Source organism: Onychostruthus taczanowskii, unplaced genomic scaffold (genome assembly GCF_017590055.1).
Source record: "Onychostruthus taczanowskii isolate IOZ18803 unplaced genomic scaffold, ASM1759005v1 scaffold1, whole genome shotgun sequence".
Taxonomy (NCBI): domain Eukaryota; kingdom Metazoa; phylum Chordata; class Aves; order Passeriformes; family Passeridae; genus Onychostruthus; species Onychostruthus taczanowskii.
This window is the reverse complement of record NW_024496525.1, coordinates 35,210,319-35,227,404: the sequence shown is the minus strand read 5'-3', so window position 1 is coordinate 35,227,404 and position 17,086 is coordinate 35,210,319. Positions and strand designations below refer to the sequence as shown.

Here is a 17,086-nt window from a genome sequence, read left to right as displayed (position 1 = left end):
TGATCCTATGAGTCTGAGCCGAGGCAAGCAACACCCTCTCCATGTGGCAGCCAGCATTTTTAAAGCTGTATTTGTTTGAGTTTGGGACATCTGCTTTTGAAATCCCAGAGACATATTTCAGAAGGGGAGAAATATGTATTGCAGAGTGAAAACCATGTTTGGGAGGAGATGGGGAAGGGGAGAGAATCAGGTCTGGCTGTGTTAGCTGCTGGGGACAACTGCATTTCCTGAAGGCCTTGGGAAATGCCTCTGGGAAATCCCAGTAATCCCCTGGCACTGGGAGGGGCAGAGCACTCATGGTCCCTGCCATCTGCAGAAGTTTCAGGATGGATTGTGTGATCCCCTGCCTGAACACTGAGTATTTCCTTGCTGCATTGCCAAGGAAATTGGGAATGTGTTGATGAGAAGAGGTGCTGCTTCCTGACAGAGCTCTTCCCAGTAAGCTGGGAATACAAGAAGCTGAATTTATTTTTCTTGACAGATGCTTTGCTGTGGCAGTGTCTTACTCAGCCCATGGTGTGTGGGAACCTGCGTGGGAGAGCAACATGGTAAACAACCTGCTTTTTAAGGCTGTTGAAATTAGAGGACTCATTGGCAAGCTGCCACATGGAAATCTCAAAGGTTCCTGGGTCAGCTGCAGGGTCAGAGCTGAGTTTGTTGCTGGATCACTTCGGCTCCTCAGCTGTGGAGTGACCAGTCCACCAGGAGAATCCAGGTGTAGCAGGGTGGTGATTCAGGTGTTGATCATCCTGCCCAGCGAGCCCAAGGCCAGTGCACCTCCAGGGGAAAAGCTGAGGCCTCTCATGGCAGCAGTCAGAGGCCCCAGTGGCAGAAAAAGGGGAATGTTTAACTTGTCCTGCTGAATTAACTTTCCCAGGTACTTTGCTCCTGACTAGGTTCCAGTTGTGTTTTGGAATACAGTTTGCTTTCTTGTGGAGAAAAGTGCAGTGCCCTTGGTGTGAGGAAGGCTCAAGATTTCATCCTAGGGATGGCTGCTGTGTTGAGGAATGGTTACTTATTTGTGGAGATGCAGCAAAACTTTGGAACCCTCTGGACACAAGATGCTTGATACTCCCATCTCAACTGGCTTTTTGTTCATCCTGGTTGCTTTGTGTGTCTTGTCTTTGTGTTCCATCAAGAGTGTTCTCCTGCTCCTCCTTCTTTTGAGGTTGATGTTAAACCTGTGTCTCTACCTGGACATAAAAGTGTGAGTTTTCAGCAGATCTAGTTGATTGTCAGACACTGTGTGAACACCCTTGTTTCAATACCAAAGCAGCCAACTTCTGAAGCTGCCCCCGTGCCCAAAAAGGGGGATGTCCCCAGAGCATCCACTTCAAAAATAGCTTTAAGCTGCACTTGGTTAAAAATAGGTTTGACTTGGATCTCGTGCTTCCCTGTGTGGGCAGGGCCTCCCAGGAGCGAGTTGTGATCCCTGCTGTGGAAGCACCCACAGCGTGTGAGCTGCTGGTGGCTGTGACACGCAGGAGCAGGAGGGGTTCAGGATCTCCCTGCCGCCACTTCTGCTTTTCTGGAGGATTTTGCACAAGTGATGGGAGCTTTGACTTATAAATGCTGTCACTCTGTTGCTGCTACTTCTGCTCTGCAGCCAGCATGGTTTTAGATCTTCTAAATCAGAGGGGTTCTGGCACATGAATTAATCATGGCAAAGATCAAAGTTGCTTTGTTAGTTTTATTTTCCTGGTTTTAATGAATAATGTATTAAAATGGTTCCCTTCCCTAGTAAATTACATCTCAACATTTTTCTCTTGAGTTTAGTAAGTGGGAAGGACCAACAGGAGGTTTTGCAATGGAAATTCGCTTGTCTAAGCCCAAGGAAATAGTAATGATTGTAATTGTGAGGGGAGGAGGGAGAGGAATCAGTTTGTTAAGGCTTTAATGAGCCATGCAGTGAGAAGTGTTTTGGGTTTTGTTGGGGTTTTTTTGCCTGTTCTTATGTGACAGGAGTGGGTTTTTGAGCAGTTGAATGCTGGTAGGTAAGAGATGGCAGGGGACTCCAATGTGAGAGGGAACAGTGAGGCTGGGGTGACTTTTAGGTTCTACTTCTGCTGGAAGACCATGTTCAGCTACAGCCAGAGGGAAGCACCTGTCTGGGATACGACCAGACTGATTTATTTTGCTTTTGAAACGGTGTCTTGCTGGGTAAGAGACAGATACGAGGTGGCATTCTGGTCACAGTGCCAGCCTGGGGCTCTGACGGCCTCTCTTCAGTGCTCAGGTTTCTCTTGTCTCCCTCAAATCCCTCTTCTGATTTCTAAATAAAATCCTTTTCTCCTGAAGTCTCCTCTCTGTGCAAACTGAGATGGTTCTTTGCCATTCTTGCCCAAGCCTGGTTTCTTTGGCAAACAAATATATCCTGAGGTTTTGCAAATGAATGCAAAAATTTGCAGAGATGGAATTCTAAGGTTACTCCCTATAGAAATGAGCTTAAAGGCTTTTCCATTGACATTTTTCAGCCTTGTGCAACATACTGTTGTGCCTTGCTTCAGAGCTGTCAACATCTGCAAGCAAATGTCTAAAACCAACTTTTCTTAGGGGAAAAAAAAACTTTTCCAAGAAAAATCGGGTAATAGCAAATGTGGAAAAGCTGCGCTGTGCACATCTGAAAACCTGCATGGCAGTTGGGGTTAAAACTCTATGCAAAGTAACCTGTATGGTGTTCATGACTGGTTGGGAGACTTGAAGAGGCAGAAAAATACTTGTTTTAGAGGTTCTCAAGCTGCCTTCTTCCTGCTCTCTCATGTTCTCACAGAAGTTATGCAAACAAAAAAAATATAAAAAGCAGCTATTCCTCCCTCAGCCCCAGCACTGGGCTGTACCCTTCGCTTTGCAGCCATCTCCCCTCCTGAAGATGAGGATGCTCCCAGCAGCCACACACTGGTCACTCCAGCTCTGCAGGGCTGTCCTGCTCTCCCTGGTGCTGCTACAGCCAAGTCCAAGAGGCTGAAGAAAACTGAGCCCCCCAAAAGTTGCTCTTCTGTCTTAGAGCTTTGGCATCATTGTGTAATTCTAGAAATAAGCCTGTGATGGGCTTTTTGTCATGCTCACCAATATTGTTGTGTCAACCTCACTGATCCTGTTCTCACTGCTGCCACATTGAAACATCATCCTTCAGTCCTCGAATGCTGTTAATCACTGAGAGCTGAGATGAATTTATGTCCTAGATCTGGCAGAAGACAAGGAAGATGGATCTGCCCTACTTCAGCACTTGGACAAGAAACAGAGGTCTTGCCTCCAGTGCACAGTTCTGTGTGATTTGATGCAGGGATGATTACATGTTTGCATTTCCAAGACTGCTGATAGTGCTGTTTCACATTCCTGAGTGGGGAAAACTTTTTTTGGATTCAGAGCATCATTGTTCCTTCTTACTCTTTCAGACAATATTGACAGGTTGGCATCTTAAAAGATGATCTGCCCTTAGCATGGCTTTTTTGTCAAGTCCTGGAAGACAGCATAGCCCTAGCCAGTCCTAGCTGGCTCTTTCTCTGATCTTCACACAAAACTTTATCCAGTTTCAGAGGGCCAAACGGCAGCTGGATCAAACTTAGGTCCCAGCCTGTGTTTGATGTGCCACATGTTTGCTTTGCAAGGAGCCTCTCCTGAGGCTGGAACCAGAGTGCAGAGACCGGATCGTGCACAGCCTGGCAAAAGCAACAGAAGGATCAACTTCTGCTGGGAGGGAAACCCCATGTGGTCAACATGGTCTTTGTGGAGGTGGCTGTTTTCCACCTGGCTGATTTGTGCATCCACCTTAACTTTTGAGGGGAACTGAAGAAAAGCTTTGTAATTTAAAAAAAAAATAGGCTTTCACTCTGCAGCACAGGGAAACAGAATAAGATGTTTAAATCCTTTTCCCTTTTCAGGGTCAGGCTGTCAGCTTCTTCAATGGTGTGTTTGTGTTTATAGCATTTTAATTAGCAAAGCTTCTTGTGGTTTTGACCATCCACAGGATTATGGTGATAAAACTCCTGCTTAAAAGATGCAAAACCTTAGTAAGGGATTTTTGTCATAACTTACATGTTTTCCAGCCAGAGAAATAAACATATTGGTTTAGCCTCAATTTATATTCAGTAGATGTGAGGAAGCCCACTGTTAGGTAAATATTGAAAGAACACCTAACATCTACATACTGATGGCTGAAGGGTGTGTGGGGGGTGAATTAATTTACTTGATCTGATTGAGGTATTCTTTTCCTAAAACACCCACTACTACTCACTGGTAGGGCATGAGCTAGATGAGCATTTAGCATGATCTGAGACTGTTGCTCAGTGCTGTGGTGCTTGCAAGAGGTGAGGGGTCCCTTAATCTTCTATCTTGATTTTTATACTCCAGTAAAATCAGTGGTTGGTCTTTGCTCCATGCTTGTGTGTCACCCAGTCCAAGGGGAGCTTGCCTGCAGTGCTCCTAGGGGAGGATAATGTGTATACTGCTCCTGGTACTGATAAAAAAAGGCTTAATTAAATTTTTACTTATTAACATTATTGATGTAAGGCTTTTATATTGCTTTTTAAAATATCTTTACTTCTTTCATATTAAAATGCCATATGGGAGGGTAACACTAGGAACTGTCATGTGTGAGGAGGTATCTGGCTGACCTTTGCTGTGCTGGTGTTACAGCAGTGGTCAATAGCACCACAGTGAGATTTACTTCCAGCAGATGAGACCTGACTCGAGTCAAACAGTTCCAAACACACCACTTCATCCTGCAGCTCTTCCTCTTGTTTTCCTGCTGTAGTCACACCAGGACTGTAAGGATTTGCCTGACGTAACCCCCTGGAATACAAACTGGGGCAGGGGGAAAGGAGGGCTCTCTGCCCAGGGGCAGGTGGGCTGGTGATAGAGGCTGCTGAGTGGGTGAGAATGTGCTGGTGCTTGCTTGTCCTCAGATGACTTGGTGGGTTTGCAGGGGGAAAGGAGGGCTCTCTGCCCAGGGGCAGGTGGGCTGGTGATAGAGGCTGCTGAGTGGGTGAGGATGTGCTGGTGCTTGTACGTGTCCTCAGATGACTTGGTGGGTTATTTATTCTCCTCTCCCGCTGCATGTATAATTTCCACTGCCATAAACACATGTTCAGTGTGAGTGCAGAGGAGGAAAGGGGAAGAGGCTTTTTAGTGCTGAACTTTGTAGTTAAGTTTTGCACATAGGCAGGCACTGTGGATACCTCGTAGTTACAGATGTCCCAGTTGAACCACGGATGTGGAAACTCCCTTCACTGAGCAATTACTTGTCTGCTTTTATAGCAATATTTGGACATTTGAACCGTTCATGGTGGTTGCTGCTTTACTAGAGGTTAGAGGCTTTTAAAAGTCTGGGTTTCTGTAATGGTCTAGAATGGCTTTGTTTTGTAAAACACTCTCTGTGTCCAAAGGAAAATATGTATCCTATAGGAAACTGGCCAGAATGCAAAACATGAGCTGGGAAAACATCTCTGATGGTTTTATATCCTCTGACAGCAAGGATGGGAGGCATGAGGGGCTGCTGCATTGGCCACCCTGTCACAGAATCACAAACTGGTTTGAGTTGGAAGAGACCACCTCATTAAAGATCACCTCATTCCAACCCTCTTCTGTGGGCAGGGACACCTTCCACTATCCCAGGTTGCTGCAAACCCCATCCAGCCTGGCCTGGAACACTGCCAGGGATGGGGCAGCCACAGCTTCTCTGGGTAACCTGTGCCAGGGTCTCACCACCCTCGCAGGGAACAATTTCTTCTTAATAACTCATCTAAATGTATTCTCTCTCAGTTTGGATCTGTTCCCCCTTGTCTAGCACTACATACCCTTGCAACCAGTCTCTCTTCAGATTCCTGGTAGGCTCCCTTCAGGTACTGAGAGGCTGCACTAAGGTCACCCCAGAGCTGCCTCTTCTCCAGGCTGAGCAATCCCAATTCTCTTAGCCTTTCCATTAGCAGGCTTCAGTGCTGTGTTGGTGGATGATTTCTGCCCACAGCCTCTGTCCCAGTGGCACTGGGACCTGCTGAACAGATGTGCTGGGTGTGAGCTGAGGAACTGCCATCCTGCTGGTTGGGAGGAAGGAGGTTTTGGTAGCCATATGTTTCACCATTTCAAAATCACTTGCAGCTTGTTGGAGGAGTGAACTGGCCAGCTCCATGGTGTGGTGTGTGGGATGCATGAGCACCCAAGCCTTGAGACAGAGGGATTTATTCTGTGGGATGTGGTTGTATATGTAGATCCACTGAATCATGTGGTGGATGGTCTCCTGCAGCTACACCTGGGCTCAGGGTATGGCTGAGGTTGTGCTGGGCTCTCCCCCTCCTCTTCACTTGAGCCAGCACCAGGAAATGGGAAGAAGAGTGTCCAAAGGAGTTGATGTCATGTGGAAAGTAATCCAGCCTTCCTGAAGCCTGCTTAGTAACACTCAGATGTTATATTGTAAATTGAGATGAACATAAGCATGGGTGAGGATTACCGGAAAGATGTGCAATATCAGCAGAACATTAGCAGGGTCTGACAGGCAAGTAGTGGGAGAAAGTGTGAAATTTGAAGAGTGTTTTAAATATGAGTTAGCTTTTAGTAAAGAAAATACCCCAACTTGTGGCATGGGTATTAATGACAAGCAGATCTGCAAGATGGAACTGTTGTGCTGTGGGATTTTGTTGTCTGGAGAATGAGGGATGGAAGCCAAGTACAGCTCTAGGGAGGAAGCTTCAGGCTGGCCCTGGATGTGATCCACCAGTGCAGGCAGCATGGAGACTCCTCTGTAGCCCAGGAAAAAGCAAGTGCCTGTAATTTTTTGGGCTTTGTGAACTGTTTCAGAATTGCAGTCTGTCTGAAGCTGGGCAAACCACAGGGATGCACAGCAGTGTCCCATGAGTGGCTTTGCAGGCTGTCATTGACTGTCCCCTATTCCTGGTGCCAAGGATTGGTTCCCTCTTGCCATGTGTGGTCTGCACTGCATGGGAGAGCACCAGGGAGGTGATTACCCCATGCTGGTTCTTGATGGGAACCATAAAAAAGCCAGAAGCTGTAGGAGCTAAATTTGGAACATACTCTTTTAAACCCTGCTAAATGAGGGCTTAAAGGGCATCAGCTGTTGGGCTTCTAATGGAGCAGCTGGCATGGAGCAGGCTGGTAACTGGATTGCTTCTGTAGGTGATTTACGTAGGTGCTCACCACCCACTCAAGCCCTGTGCTTCCCTTTCCATGGCCCAGAAGTTCTCTCCATGCTGAACACCAGTACAGGATACTTTGCCAGTTGAGGTGTGGCCCTGACCCAGGAAAAACACTTACATGTTTGCCTAAACCTAGATCAAAGTGATGATCTCTTGAATTTGAAGTTAGGCACATTCTGTAATAATATAAGGATTTTTTTTTTTTTAATTCTCACATGAAGTTGCAGGAGGCTCAGGCTCAGCAAAGCAACTGTCTCTTCATCTTCCTTTTAGAGGACCTTTTGGTTGACCTCTTGAGGTTCTTTTTGGGCTTGTTTCCTATGGTAGATAACAAGGCAGTTGAACTTGTGCAATGGTGGTTGAACGTTTGAAAGGAATATTAAATCTCCACAAATCAGATCTCACTTCTGGAGATCAAAATGACATCTCGTGCGTGGGAAAAAGGCAAATTATCTCCCAGCTGCAGAGTTCCTCCATCTTGCTGTCATGTGTTTCTGGTTGCCCACTGACAGAGGATGCTGAACTAGATGGACCAATGTTCTGATTCTGTCTGGTAATTCCTGTGGTCCCCTGAGTCCTGTTGACCTCTGTGGGAATTAAACACATGTTTGAGCACTTCCCTACAAAGGCAGGCTCTTCTGTGCCAGTCTGTGCCCAGCTGCTTGGAGCTCTGCACTGAAGAAAGCAGGTTTCTGTTAAATGCTTGGATCAGCCTTACCACATCCTTTTTCTTGGTGCATTGAAATGGGAAGATCCTAATTTATAGCATGTGCTTCCATGTAAAAAATAAATGCAAGCTGTCCTAAAGTCAAACCATGCTCTGTGTCACAGTGATGCCATCAGGTAGGAGGTTTCCATCAGTGCCTGTGGAAGGGACATGTGCACAAATGGCTGGGAGAACTCAGCAGAAAGCCCTTGGGCTTTATGGCTGGCTTTGCTTCTAAACCTGTAGCATGAGCACCAAGAGGAATACATCCTGTGGCTCACAGCCCCTTGAAGTGGCTGGGCTCAGTACTGACAGGATGGTTTCCCTTATCTCGACTCCTACAAAGAGGACCAGGAAATATGCCTGTGATGTGGGATTTCTGCATTTCAGGCCTTGATCAGGTTGACAGCTTTTCCTCTATTTCCACCACCCCCTTCTCCCTGGTGGTTAAGCAGCAAAGCCAGTTGAAAGCAGGGAATTGCTCTGCCCCCTTTTTTGTGGCAAGATAAGTGGGAGGGTGACAGCTGTGTTTGGGTCCTGCTACCAATCCACTGCTCTGGGAGCTCACAGACCTGTGCCTTCCTGTGGAATTATATCCATGCAGAGGGTTTGGCAGGAGCTGGCTTTGGTCTTGCATCCAGTCCATGCTCAAAACAAGAGTCCTGAATACAGAACACTGTTGCACAGTCACCTCTGGCTCATTCTGTGTTGTCCCCCCTGCCAAAAATGCCCTTGTTTTCAGAGCCTTTACTGTGCAAACTAACTAGCTTGAAAACTGCAAATTTTATTTCTTTCTTCTGAGGCAAGTGTGCCCCAGATGAGGCTTTGATCTGGGAAGCTCAGCTGAGTCCTTCCAGGTCTGTGTGAGGATCCCAGAGACCAGCTGGCTGGGATATGCAGTTTGGACAGCTGCTGCCTAAATGGGAATGGCTCTCTTGATCTAGAGCTCAGTTCATGCCCTTTGAGAGACACTTGTTTTGTGTAAATTGAGCTTTGCTAGGAAATTGTTATGTGGCTGAACTAAACTCAGTAAAAAGATTAGATTATATTGACAGATAATTGAATTGTGATATTAAATTGTAACAGAGGAGTTTGGACTGGACATGAGGAAGCATTTTTTTAATGAGAGATGATTCAGACATGGAAAAAGGCTTCATAGACAGGTGGTGAGTGCCCACAGCCTGTCATATTTAAGAAATGTTTGAGCAATGCTCTTAAAGTACATAAACTTTTGGTCCATTCTGACGTGGTCAGAGAGTTGGACTAGGTGATTATTGTAAGTCCCTTTTAACTGAAATAGTCTACTCAGTTCTAAAATTAAATTTTATTTTGAGACAATTCAGATTTGAATGCCAGCAGTTCCTAGATCCTTACTTTCTAGAACTATCAAATATTACCTAACCTTTGGAAAATGAACCCTCTAAAGGAAGCTGAGTGTGGCACATATCAAACAACATAATTGAGAAAGTAGGCTATGGTTGGTTTTTTTTACCAGCACAGGAGGTATTGGAAGTCTGTAAAAATGCTGCAAATAGTGACAAAGAAATGTAGCATGAGAATACCAAAGGTGGATGAACACTGTTCTCAAAGAAAGGCACTGCTTTCACTCGGCAAGTGTGGTGGTGGTCAGTTGGTATGGGTAGTCATGTTTTCAGGAGTTATTGCCCAAAAAGCTGTGAATTATTATTATACGACTTATTAGTCTTGAGCTTTTGGTCTATTTACAGTTTTTGAATTAATAGCTTACTGGCATGTCTCTGTATAGGAGAGGAGTGAGGGGAAGTTAGGAAAAGGCAGATATTTCTAGATAAAAACTACAATTTTGAGCTAAAAGGGACATGGCAATTAAGTTGTGTACCTGCTCCAGATGCCATCCTTGTTCTAGACCACAGTCCCCTAACTTCTGAACCAGGGATGTAATTGTGGCTTTTGAAAGCATTTTATCATAGAATCATAGAATGGTTTGTATTGGAAGGGACCTTAAATACCATCTAATTCCAACTCCCTGACATGGGCAGGGACACCTTCCACTAGACCATGTTTGTCCAAGCCCCATCCATCCTGGTCTGGAACATTTCCAGGGATGGGGCAGCCACAGCTCCTGTGGGCAGCCTCTGCCAGGACCTCACCTCCCTCACAGTCATTAATTTCTTCAAAACATCCAATCTAAGCCCACTGTCTTTAAGTGTGAAGACATTGCCCCTTGTCCTGTCACTCCATGTCTTGGTCAAAAGTCCCTCTCCAGCTCTCTTGTAGCCCACTTCAGGCACTGGGAAGGAGCTCTAAGGTCTCTCCAGAGCCATCTCTTCTCCAACTGAACAGTCCCAGCTCTTCCAGCCCATCTTCACTGCAGAGGAGCTGCAGCCCTGGCATCATCTCCATGGCCACCTCTGGGCTTGTATCAGCAGTTCCACATCCTCCTTAGGTTGAGGGCCCAAACGGAATGCTGTAGAAAAACCAGAAGCAAGAACTGTGTGTGATGACCTTAATGTCTTGCTGTCCTTTTTTCTCCTTCTCCCCCTGCACAGGGACTCTGCAGAGGGACCGGATCTTTAAGAACCTCACTCGGAAGCGGCAGCGGGCGATGCGAAGGCGGGTGCACCAGGTGAACGGGCACAAGTTCATGGCCACCTACCTGCGACAGCCCACCTACTGCTCTCACTGCAGGGAGTTCATCTGGTAAGAGCAGCCCAAACACCCTGGCACAGGGCTCCCCAGTCCTTTGTGGTCTGGGGACAAGGTACCCACAATCCTGAATGTCACTTAGGACTTTACGCTGGGCCTCCGATGTGATGCCTTTTGGTCATCGGGTTTTCAGGGTACATTTGTGCTCCATACTGGAGTCTGCTGCAGAGAGGCCAGAGGTTTCTCTGTATCTTGGGTGCTGGAAGCAAACTGGCTTGGTGTGGGGATGTGGCAGTGTACCTCCCTTGTAACAACAGATGTTATTTCAAGGGAAAAAAAGTAATGAAGCAACCCGAAGAAAGACCCGACTCACTGGAATGGAACTTTGAGATTACACTGAGAAAAAAACCAGTTGCTTGAAAGTTTAGAGAAAATTCCTGAGAACAGGAAAGCCATCAGAGAGGTGTGAAGTGATGCACGTGGAGTAGTAGGCAGAGCAAGGAGAAAAACATAGATATGTCTCAAAAGAACGTGGAGTGGGAGAAATAATAACAGGGTGTGGGCTGCTGGGATCAGTGTAATATGTGTGGTGTGTGTTGTAATGAAAGTGAGGTATCTGAGAAATGAGAGTGAGGGGGAATATGGGGAATACAGGCACGTTGACAGCCTGCCCTGTGAGCCTTGCCTGTGCAGTGCTTTCCTGTGCTCTCACACCCCTGTGCTGGATTGCACCACTACTGCTGGGCAGCTCTGCCATGGGATTTGATAATTTGGGATCCTCCTGCATTTTGGCTCTGCCTTCTGTAAACAATCTGCAAGACAACCATCCTTCTGCCATTGAATTGTGTCCCTGTTTTCTCTTGGCCAGGGGCGTGTTTGGGAAGCAGGGATACCAGTGCCAAGGTAAGGCGCTCTGCTCCTGCGTGGCATATGTGTGGGATGTGCTGCTTTGGGAGTGCTTTCCCATGCTGCTGGGACATCCTGCAGCTGTCAGCTGCTCTGGAGTCACCACTTCTCTTCTTCCCCAGGCAGCCAGACCTGTGCTTTTGCGCCCCTATCAGGTTTGCCCCTGACATTCCTGCAAACACCTGCATGTCCGGTTGCTGTTCCATCCTGTGCAGGTCCACTCAGTTGCTACATGCAACACCCAGCTGGGCTTGAGGCACCCAGGGTCCCTTCAGGACAGTGCTCAGCTGGTATTGTGACACAAAGTACCCTGCTGGAATGGCCACCCTCTTTTCTCTCCTTTCAACAAAGTAAAATTTGGGAGTTTGTGACTTCGTGGGCTGGCACAGCACTTCTGCCTGAATGCATGGTTTGGTTGACTGGGTGTGGAGATGTATGTGGTGCTTGTTTGCATTCAATTATTGTTCTGCCTTTCCCTTTATTTTGCCTTTCCCTTTTTCCCAGAATTGCCTGCTTGATGGTCTTTCAGTATAGCCTAACACAGCCTGTTCCTGTGCAGTATAATGGGGCACTGGTATCCTGTGAAGGGAAGCTGCATGTAAACAAAATGGATATTGCTGTGTGAAACACTCTTCACTGGATAATTATTTCAACAGCATTTTTTGAGTATTTTAGAAGCTATGCTGTTGTTTCTGTGTCCATCACCTGTATTTGATATAGGCAGGTTTTTTCTAGGCTGTGTGAATAATCCAGTGCAGAATTTTTGTTGCAGTAGTTTGAAGATACATCTCCAGATCTGTTTTAAATTCCAAGCCACCAATTATTTTTCACGTCTGTACTGTGTGCTGATGATGCAGCTGAGCCATAAGGAACCCAGCTGGTGGATTGATGTGTTCTCAGTCTTCCAAGGGCTCTTTTCAGTGTGCCTCTTTTATTTCCTAGTGTGCACCTGTGTGGTACACAAGCGCTGCCATCACCTCATTGTCACAGCTTGCACGTGCCAAAACAATACTAGCAAGAACGATCTCAAGGTAAAGTCATGTTGGTTATTTTGGGTCTTCATACTTTATCTGGGTTGCTGGGGTTGTCCTGTAAGAGAATTTACTTTATGTTATTTTCATTTGTGGGTTTAAAAGTGGAAAAGAGTGATGGGGACCTGCTTAAAAGCCATGCAATGTCATCCAGTTGTTCTGTCGATGCCATTAACTGTTTGGACTAGCACATGGTTTAAGAAGTCAGGATATCTTCACTGGAAGACATCAATAAGTAGCAAATCCAGTGGTTTCCTTGGGAATTTTCTTGCATGATTAGCTGTGGTGCAATCAAAATCTGGTGTCTGGTTCTTAATGTGGAATTCTCTGGCCAACCACTGGTCTTTGTTTTTTCCTCTTTTTCTTTTCTGATTGCCTGAAGGGCTCATTTTGTTGTTGCTCCACACCTTTGCTCTGTGAAATACATTGTAATAAAGAACCCTTGCAAAACTTGTGTTTCTGAAGGTTTTCCTTCTTGCTGGTTTTGGCTGTGTTTGATGGGAATAACATCCCCACCTAACACTGCCCTGTGCATCGCATGTCTCATTTCTGGAACTGGAAATGGTTCAATAACTGTTTGAGGGGAAAATCAAATCAAATCTGTTTATTCACAAGGCAGCTCTGTGTTTTGTGGCATGCAATTGCCTTTGTTATTTCTTGCCTCTGAACTGCTGAGCTGAACTCCTTAAAATGAGCCCTTGACAAACCAGATTAAAATGAGTTAAGAAGCCTAAGGGTAGAGTGCAAGTCAAATAGTGAATGTCCTCGCCCCTCTCTTGGGATTATGAAGGTTTTATGACACATTTAAACTACTTTAAAAGAAGCCAGAAGTGAGGAGGCACCACTCACCTTGAACTTCTTGTTCCAGTCACACCCTTGACTTTTCTTTAATAGAGTTGTGGGTTCTGCCTCAGCTTTCCAGGATCTGCATGTTGAGAAACAAAGTCAAAAGTGATGAATATGCTAAATGGGGACTGCTTTCTTCAGCCATTGAAACATTTTTTAAAGGGACCCTTGAGATCTGAATGGTTTTCAGTTGGAAAAGAACAGGGTTAAAAAGGGGATGAGTGCAAGTGATGAAGTGAAATGTGTGCCTGAAAGGCTCTTAATTACAAGGAGGGCAAAAAGAGGAATGAGAATTTTAGGAGGAGCTGTGAAAGCAGTTCTGTATTTAAATTAATAAAATCAACAGTTTGATCTAAAGTTACATGTTTTTGCACATAGTATTCAAGTCAATAATTTTGAAACTGTGATTAGAAAATACTGTAACTCACACTGCAGTGGGATTGATTTTTTCTGAGGTATTCCAATTCTAACTTTAAGAATGTAGAATTGATTAGGGAGCCCTTATTTAAAATTTGCTTTGCCAGGTAGTCTGGCCTGGCCAGCAAGGAAAGCAGGGCTGGCTCACAGCAGGTGAGGCTGTTAATTTAGTATTCATTTGCTGTAAACCTCAGTGAGATGATGGATTGGGACATTTTCTGACTTTAAATTATTTTCTTAGATTTGCACTTAAATGCCTGTATGCAAATGGACACCAGCTTATAAATATGTGTTTGAATTTTAAACCTGTTCTTTCCTTTTGGTGCTGCAGGTGACTGAACAGAGGTTTGGGATCAACATTCCTCATAAATTTGGCATCCACAACTACAAAGTCCCGACGTTCTGTGACCACTGCGGCTCCTTGCTCTGGGGGATCATGAGACAGGGACTACAGTGTAAAAGTGAGCAGCTTCTCACTGTTGCCTCTCCACAAAATACATTTATTTTTAGACTGTGTGGGCTTCATTTGTGCAACCTTCAGGAGAAAGCTGAGCGATGAATATTTATCTTTGTAAGAGTTAGAAAAAAGACTGATCTCCTTTTTAATATCTGGCTGCCAGAAGGACTCTCCTTTGCACTTTGTTTAACTTGCATTATTAAAAGTATTCTGCTTCCTGCATTCATATTTTCCCTTTACCTGAAGGTTTTTCCTCAGCTAATGAGATAAGGCAGTGAAAAGGCATCCAAGGGGGAAAAAAAGGTCATTGCTTTAGGCTGACTACCCTGCTATTAATTGATGACTAAGCATGTTCTGGTGTTAAGTTTTTGTTTCAGTGATCCAGACTGTAAAATCCTTGCCTTCATCTCCCACAAGAGGGTGTGTGTGTGCCCATGAGTTAGAACAAGAATGATTTTTATTTCCCACTGAACGCTGTCTTTAAAATTAGATACAGGAAAATGCAGGGGATGTTTGTTGCGAATTCTGTGGCATTATAAATATTAATTGTACTTACAGATATAGCTGCAATGGTAGTTATGCACCTCAAAAATATGTACTTATGAAAAGCTTTAGGCAATAATGGCATCCTGCTTGGAGAGTTTGGGGTCTGTTCCTGGTTTTCAGGATTTTATTCTCTCACAAGAGTCCTAATTTTGCCACTTAGATCAGTGGCAAAAATCCCTCTAGTTTAAAGATGCAGGGTAGGCCCAGATGGGTGTATTTTCTGAAACAGAGTTAGTAAATTGTTTCTCAGCAGTAAATCCCTCCAAGTTATTTTAATTGTTCCTTTGCTTTTACTTTTCATTGCCCCTTTCAGTCTGTAAAATGAACGTCCACATCCGATGCCAAGCAAACGTTGCTCCAAACTGTGGGGTGAACTCAGCAGAGCTTGCCAAAACCTTGGCCTGCATGGGTCTGCAGCCAGGAAGCATTTCCCCAAATTCGGTGAGTGTTTCTTTTTTTCCTTCTCTATTTAGAGTATTTACATCTCTCTATGGGTGCAGAGGCTTCCCACAGGACAGGTAATGCTGGGTGATGGACTGCAGGAGTAGGTCTGTGGCTTGTGGCAAAGGCGTCACCTGGAAAATGGATGTTTGACATCCAGGTTTTAATCTGTAGGTGTTGCTTTGCAATGTGCTTATGTTTCACAGTGCTGTGACTTTTCAACACTCTTTCATCTGCTTATCACAAATGAGAGCACAATAAGACCCCCTAATTCGTGATCAATATGATTCATGCCATGCTTTTTTTTATTTTACTGCATGTGCAAATGCTATCTGCATGCATGGCTTGTGATAGAGCAAAAGAGCTCAAGAAGAAGCCTAGTTCTCTTCCCAGCTTTGTTACTTCTTCTGTGTGATTTTGGGGAAACCATTTCACTGTTCACTACATCCCTGGCCAAAAATCTGTGGTCCCTGTCAACACAACAAAAAGAAAATATTAAAATCCAAACCATAATTTCCAGATGTGGTAAATCTTCTGATACAATTGGCCAGCTACATTGATCAACCACATCATGTTCTATCAACCTAGCAGGCTCATTAGGCTGCCCCTTTTGATTTCAGTTGGTTTGTAGCAAACTCTTATCCTTACTCTTCCCCCTGTAGCAATTTGGGGGCAGTTATCCTGGAGATGCAGGGAAATCCCATACTCTGTTCTCCTTCTGCAAAAATCAGCACTTGTTAACACTTGTTGTTTGCATCATCTGCACATCAAAAGGAGATGAAAACAACAACAACAACAACAAATCTGTGCTTGGTGTTTAATGATCTCGTGTTATTCATGACATAAAGGATCTGGCAAAGTGCTCAGACTGTGTTGTAACGACAACCCCAAATGGCTTTAAGCTGGATGAGGGTGGGTTTAGATGAAATATTAGGAAGAAATTCTTTACTTTGAGCCTGTTCAGGCCCTGCCACAGGTTGCCCAGAGAAGCTGTGGATGCTCAATCCATGGATGTGTTCAAGATCAGTTGGATCGGGTTTTGAGCAACCTGGTCTGGTGGAAGGTGTCTCTGCCCATGGCAGGGATTTGGAACTAAATGATCTTGAAGGTCCCTTCCAACACAAACCTCTCTGTGTTTCTGTGACTGCTCTTGGTTCTTTGCCCATGATGCTGAGTCTCCTGTGCAGAAGGAACTTTGCTGTACACCAAAGTAGTCACAAGATGGAGCTCACGAAGTCCCTGTGACTTTGTTCAGACCAATAAATTGAATAGAAGGGCTCGTTTGTATGCACATGCATACCTGGAGAGCTGTGAGCAGAGGGCACTGGAGGTTGGCTTGATCTTTCTGTACTTCAAAATTACAAGCTCTAGAAATGTGAGCTTATACTGGTACAACTCCTGAATATGCAGCATCTCACTGCTGGCATGGGAATGAACTGCTTTCCATCTAATTTGGAGTGGTGGAGCAAGCCAGCAGCCTAAATGTGGAAAAGAGACATGTTTTGAAGTTGGAGTCCCACTGAGCTAGGCTTTGAGTAAGACTTAAAATCAAGTAGAAACATAAGAAATTCAGATGAGATCTGCTGTTTTTCTAAATCTCACCAGCACTTTGCCTATTGCAGAAATTATGCAGTCTTCCTTACTTTGCTGGTAGATAGAAGACCTGGATTTCTCCACTCATTCTCTTTATTCTTTTGTGGAGAGTAAGGATGGAGAGAGTCAACCTTGACTCTTGGGGATGGTCCTGTGCAGGGCCTGGAGTTGGGCTGTATGATCCTTGAGTCCCTTCCAAACTCAGCGTATTCTGTGGTTATCTGGGATGTGCTGGGCAGTGGGTTTACATCCTGAAATGCCACGTCAGGAGCTGGTGTTGAGATGTCAGCACAGCCCTGAGCAGTGCTGAGTTTGGCTGGTCACATGTGGCAGCTGCGTGATTCTACCAACACAACTTTCTGTCTCTGCA

The 17,086-nt window shown here is 45.1% G+C and overlaps 1 protein-coding gene across 1 annotated transcript in view; it reads left to right on the top strand.

Annotated features, from left to right (window-relative positions):
- Positions 1-17,086, top strand: part of PRKCH (protein kinase C eta) — a 113,418-nt gene that overhangs the window by 35,887 nt on the left and 60,445 nt on the right. The window contains exons 3-7 of the mRNA XM_041427644.1: positions 10,383-10,533; positions 11,348-11,382; positions 12,328-12,416; positions 14,011-14,140; positions 14,996-15,123. Coding sequence (XP_041283578.1) covers positions 10,383-10,533; positions 11,348-11,382; positions 12,328-12,416; positions 14,011-14,140; positions 14,996-15,123 — 533 coding nt within the window. The remainder of the gene's footprint in view (positions 1-10,382; positions 10,534-11,347; positions 11,383-12,327; positions 12,417-14,010; positions 14,141-14,995; positions 15,124-17,086) is intronic.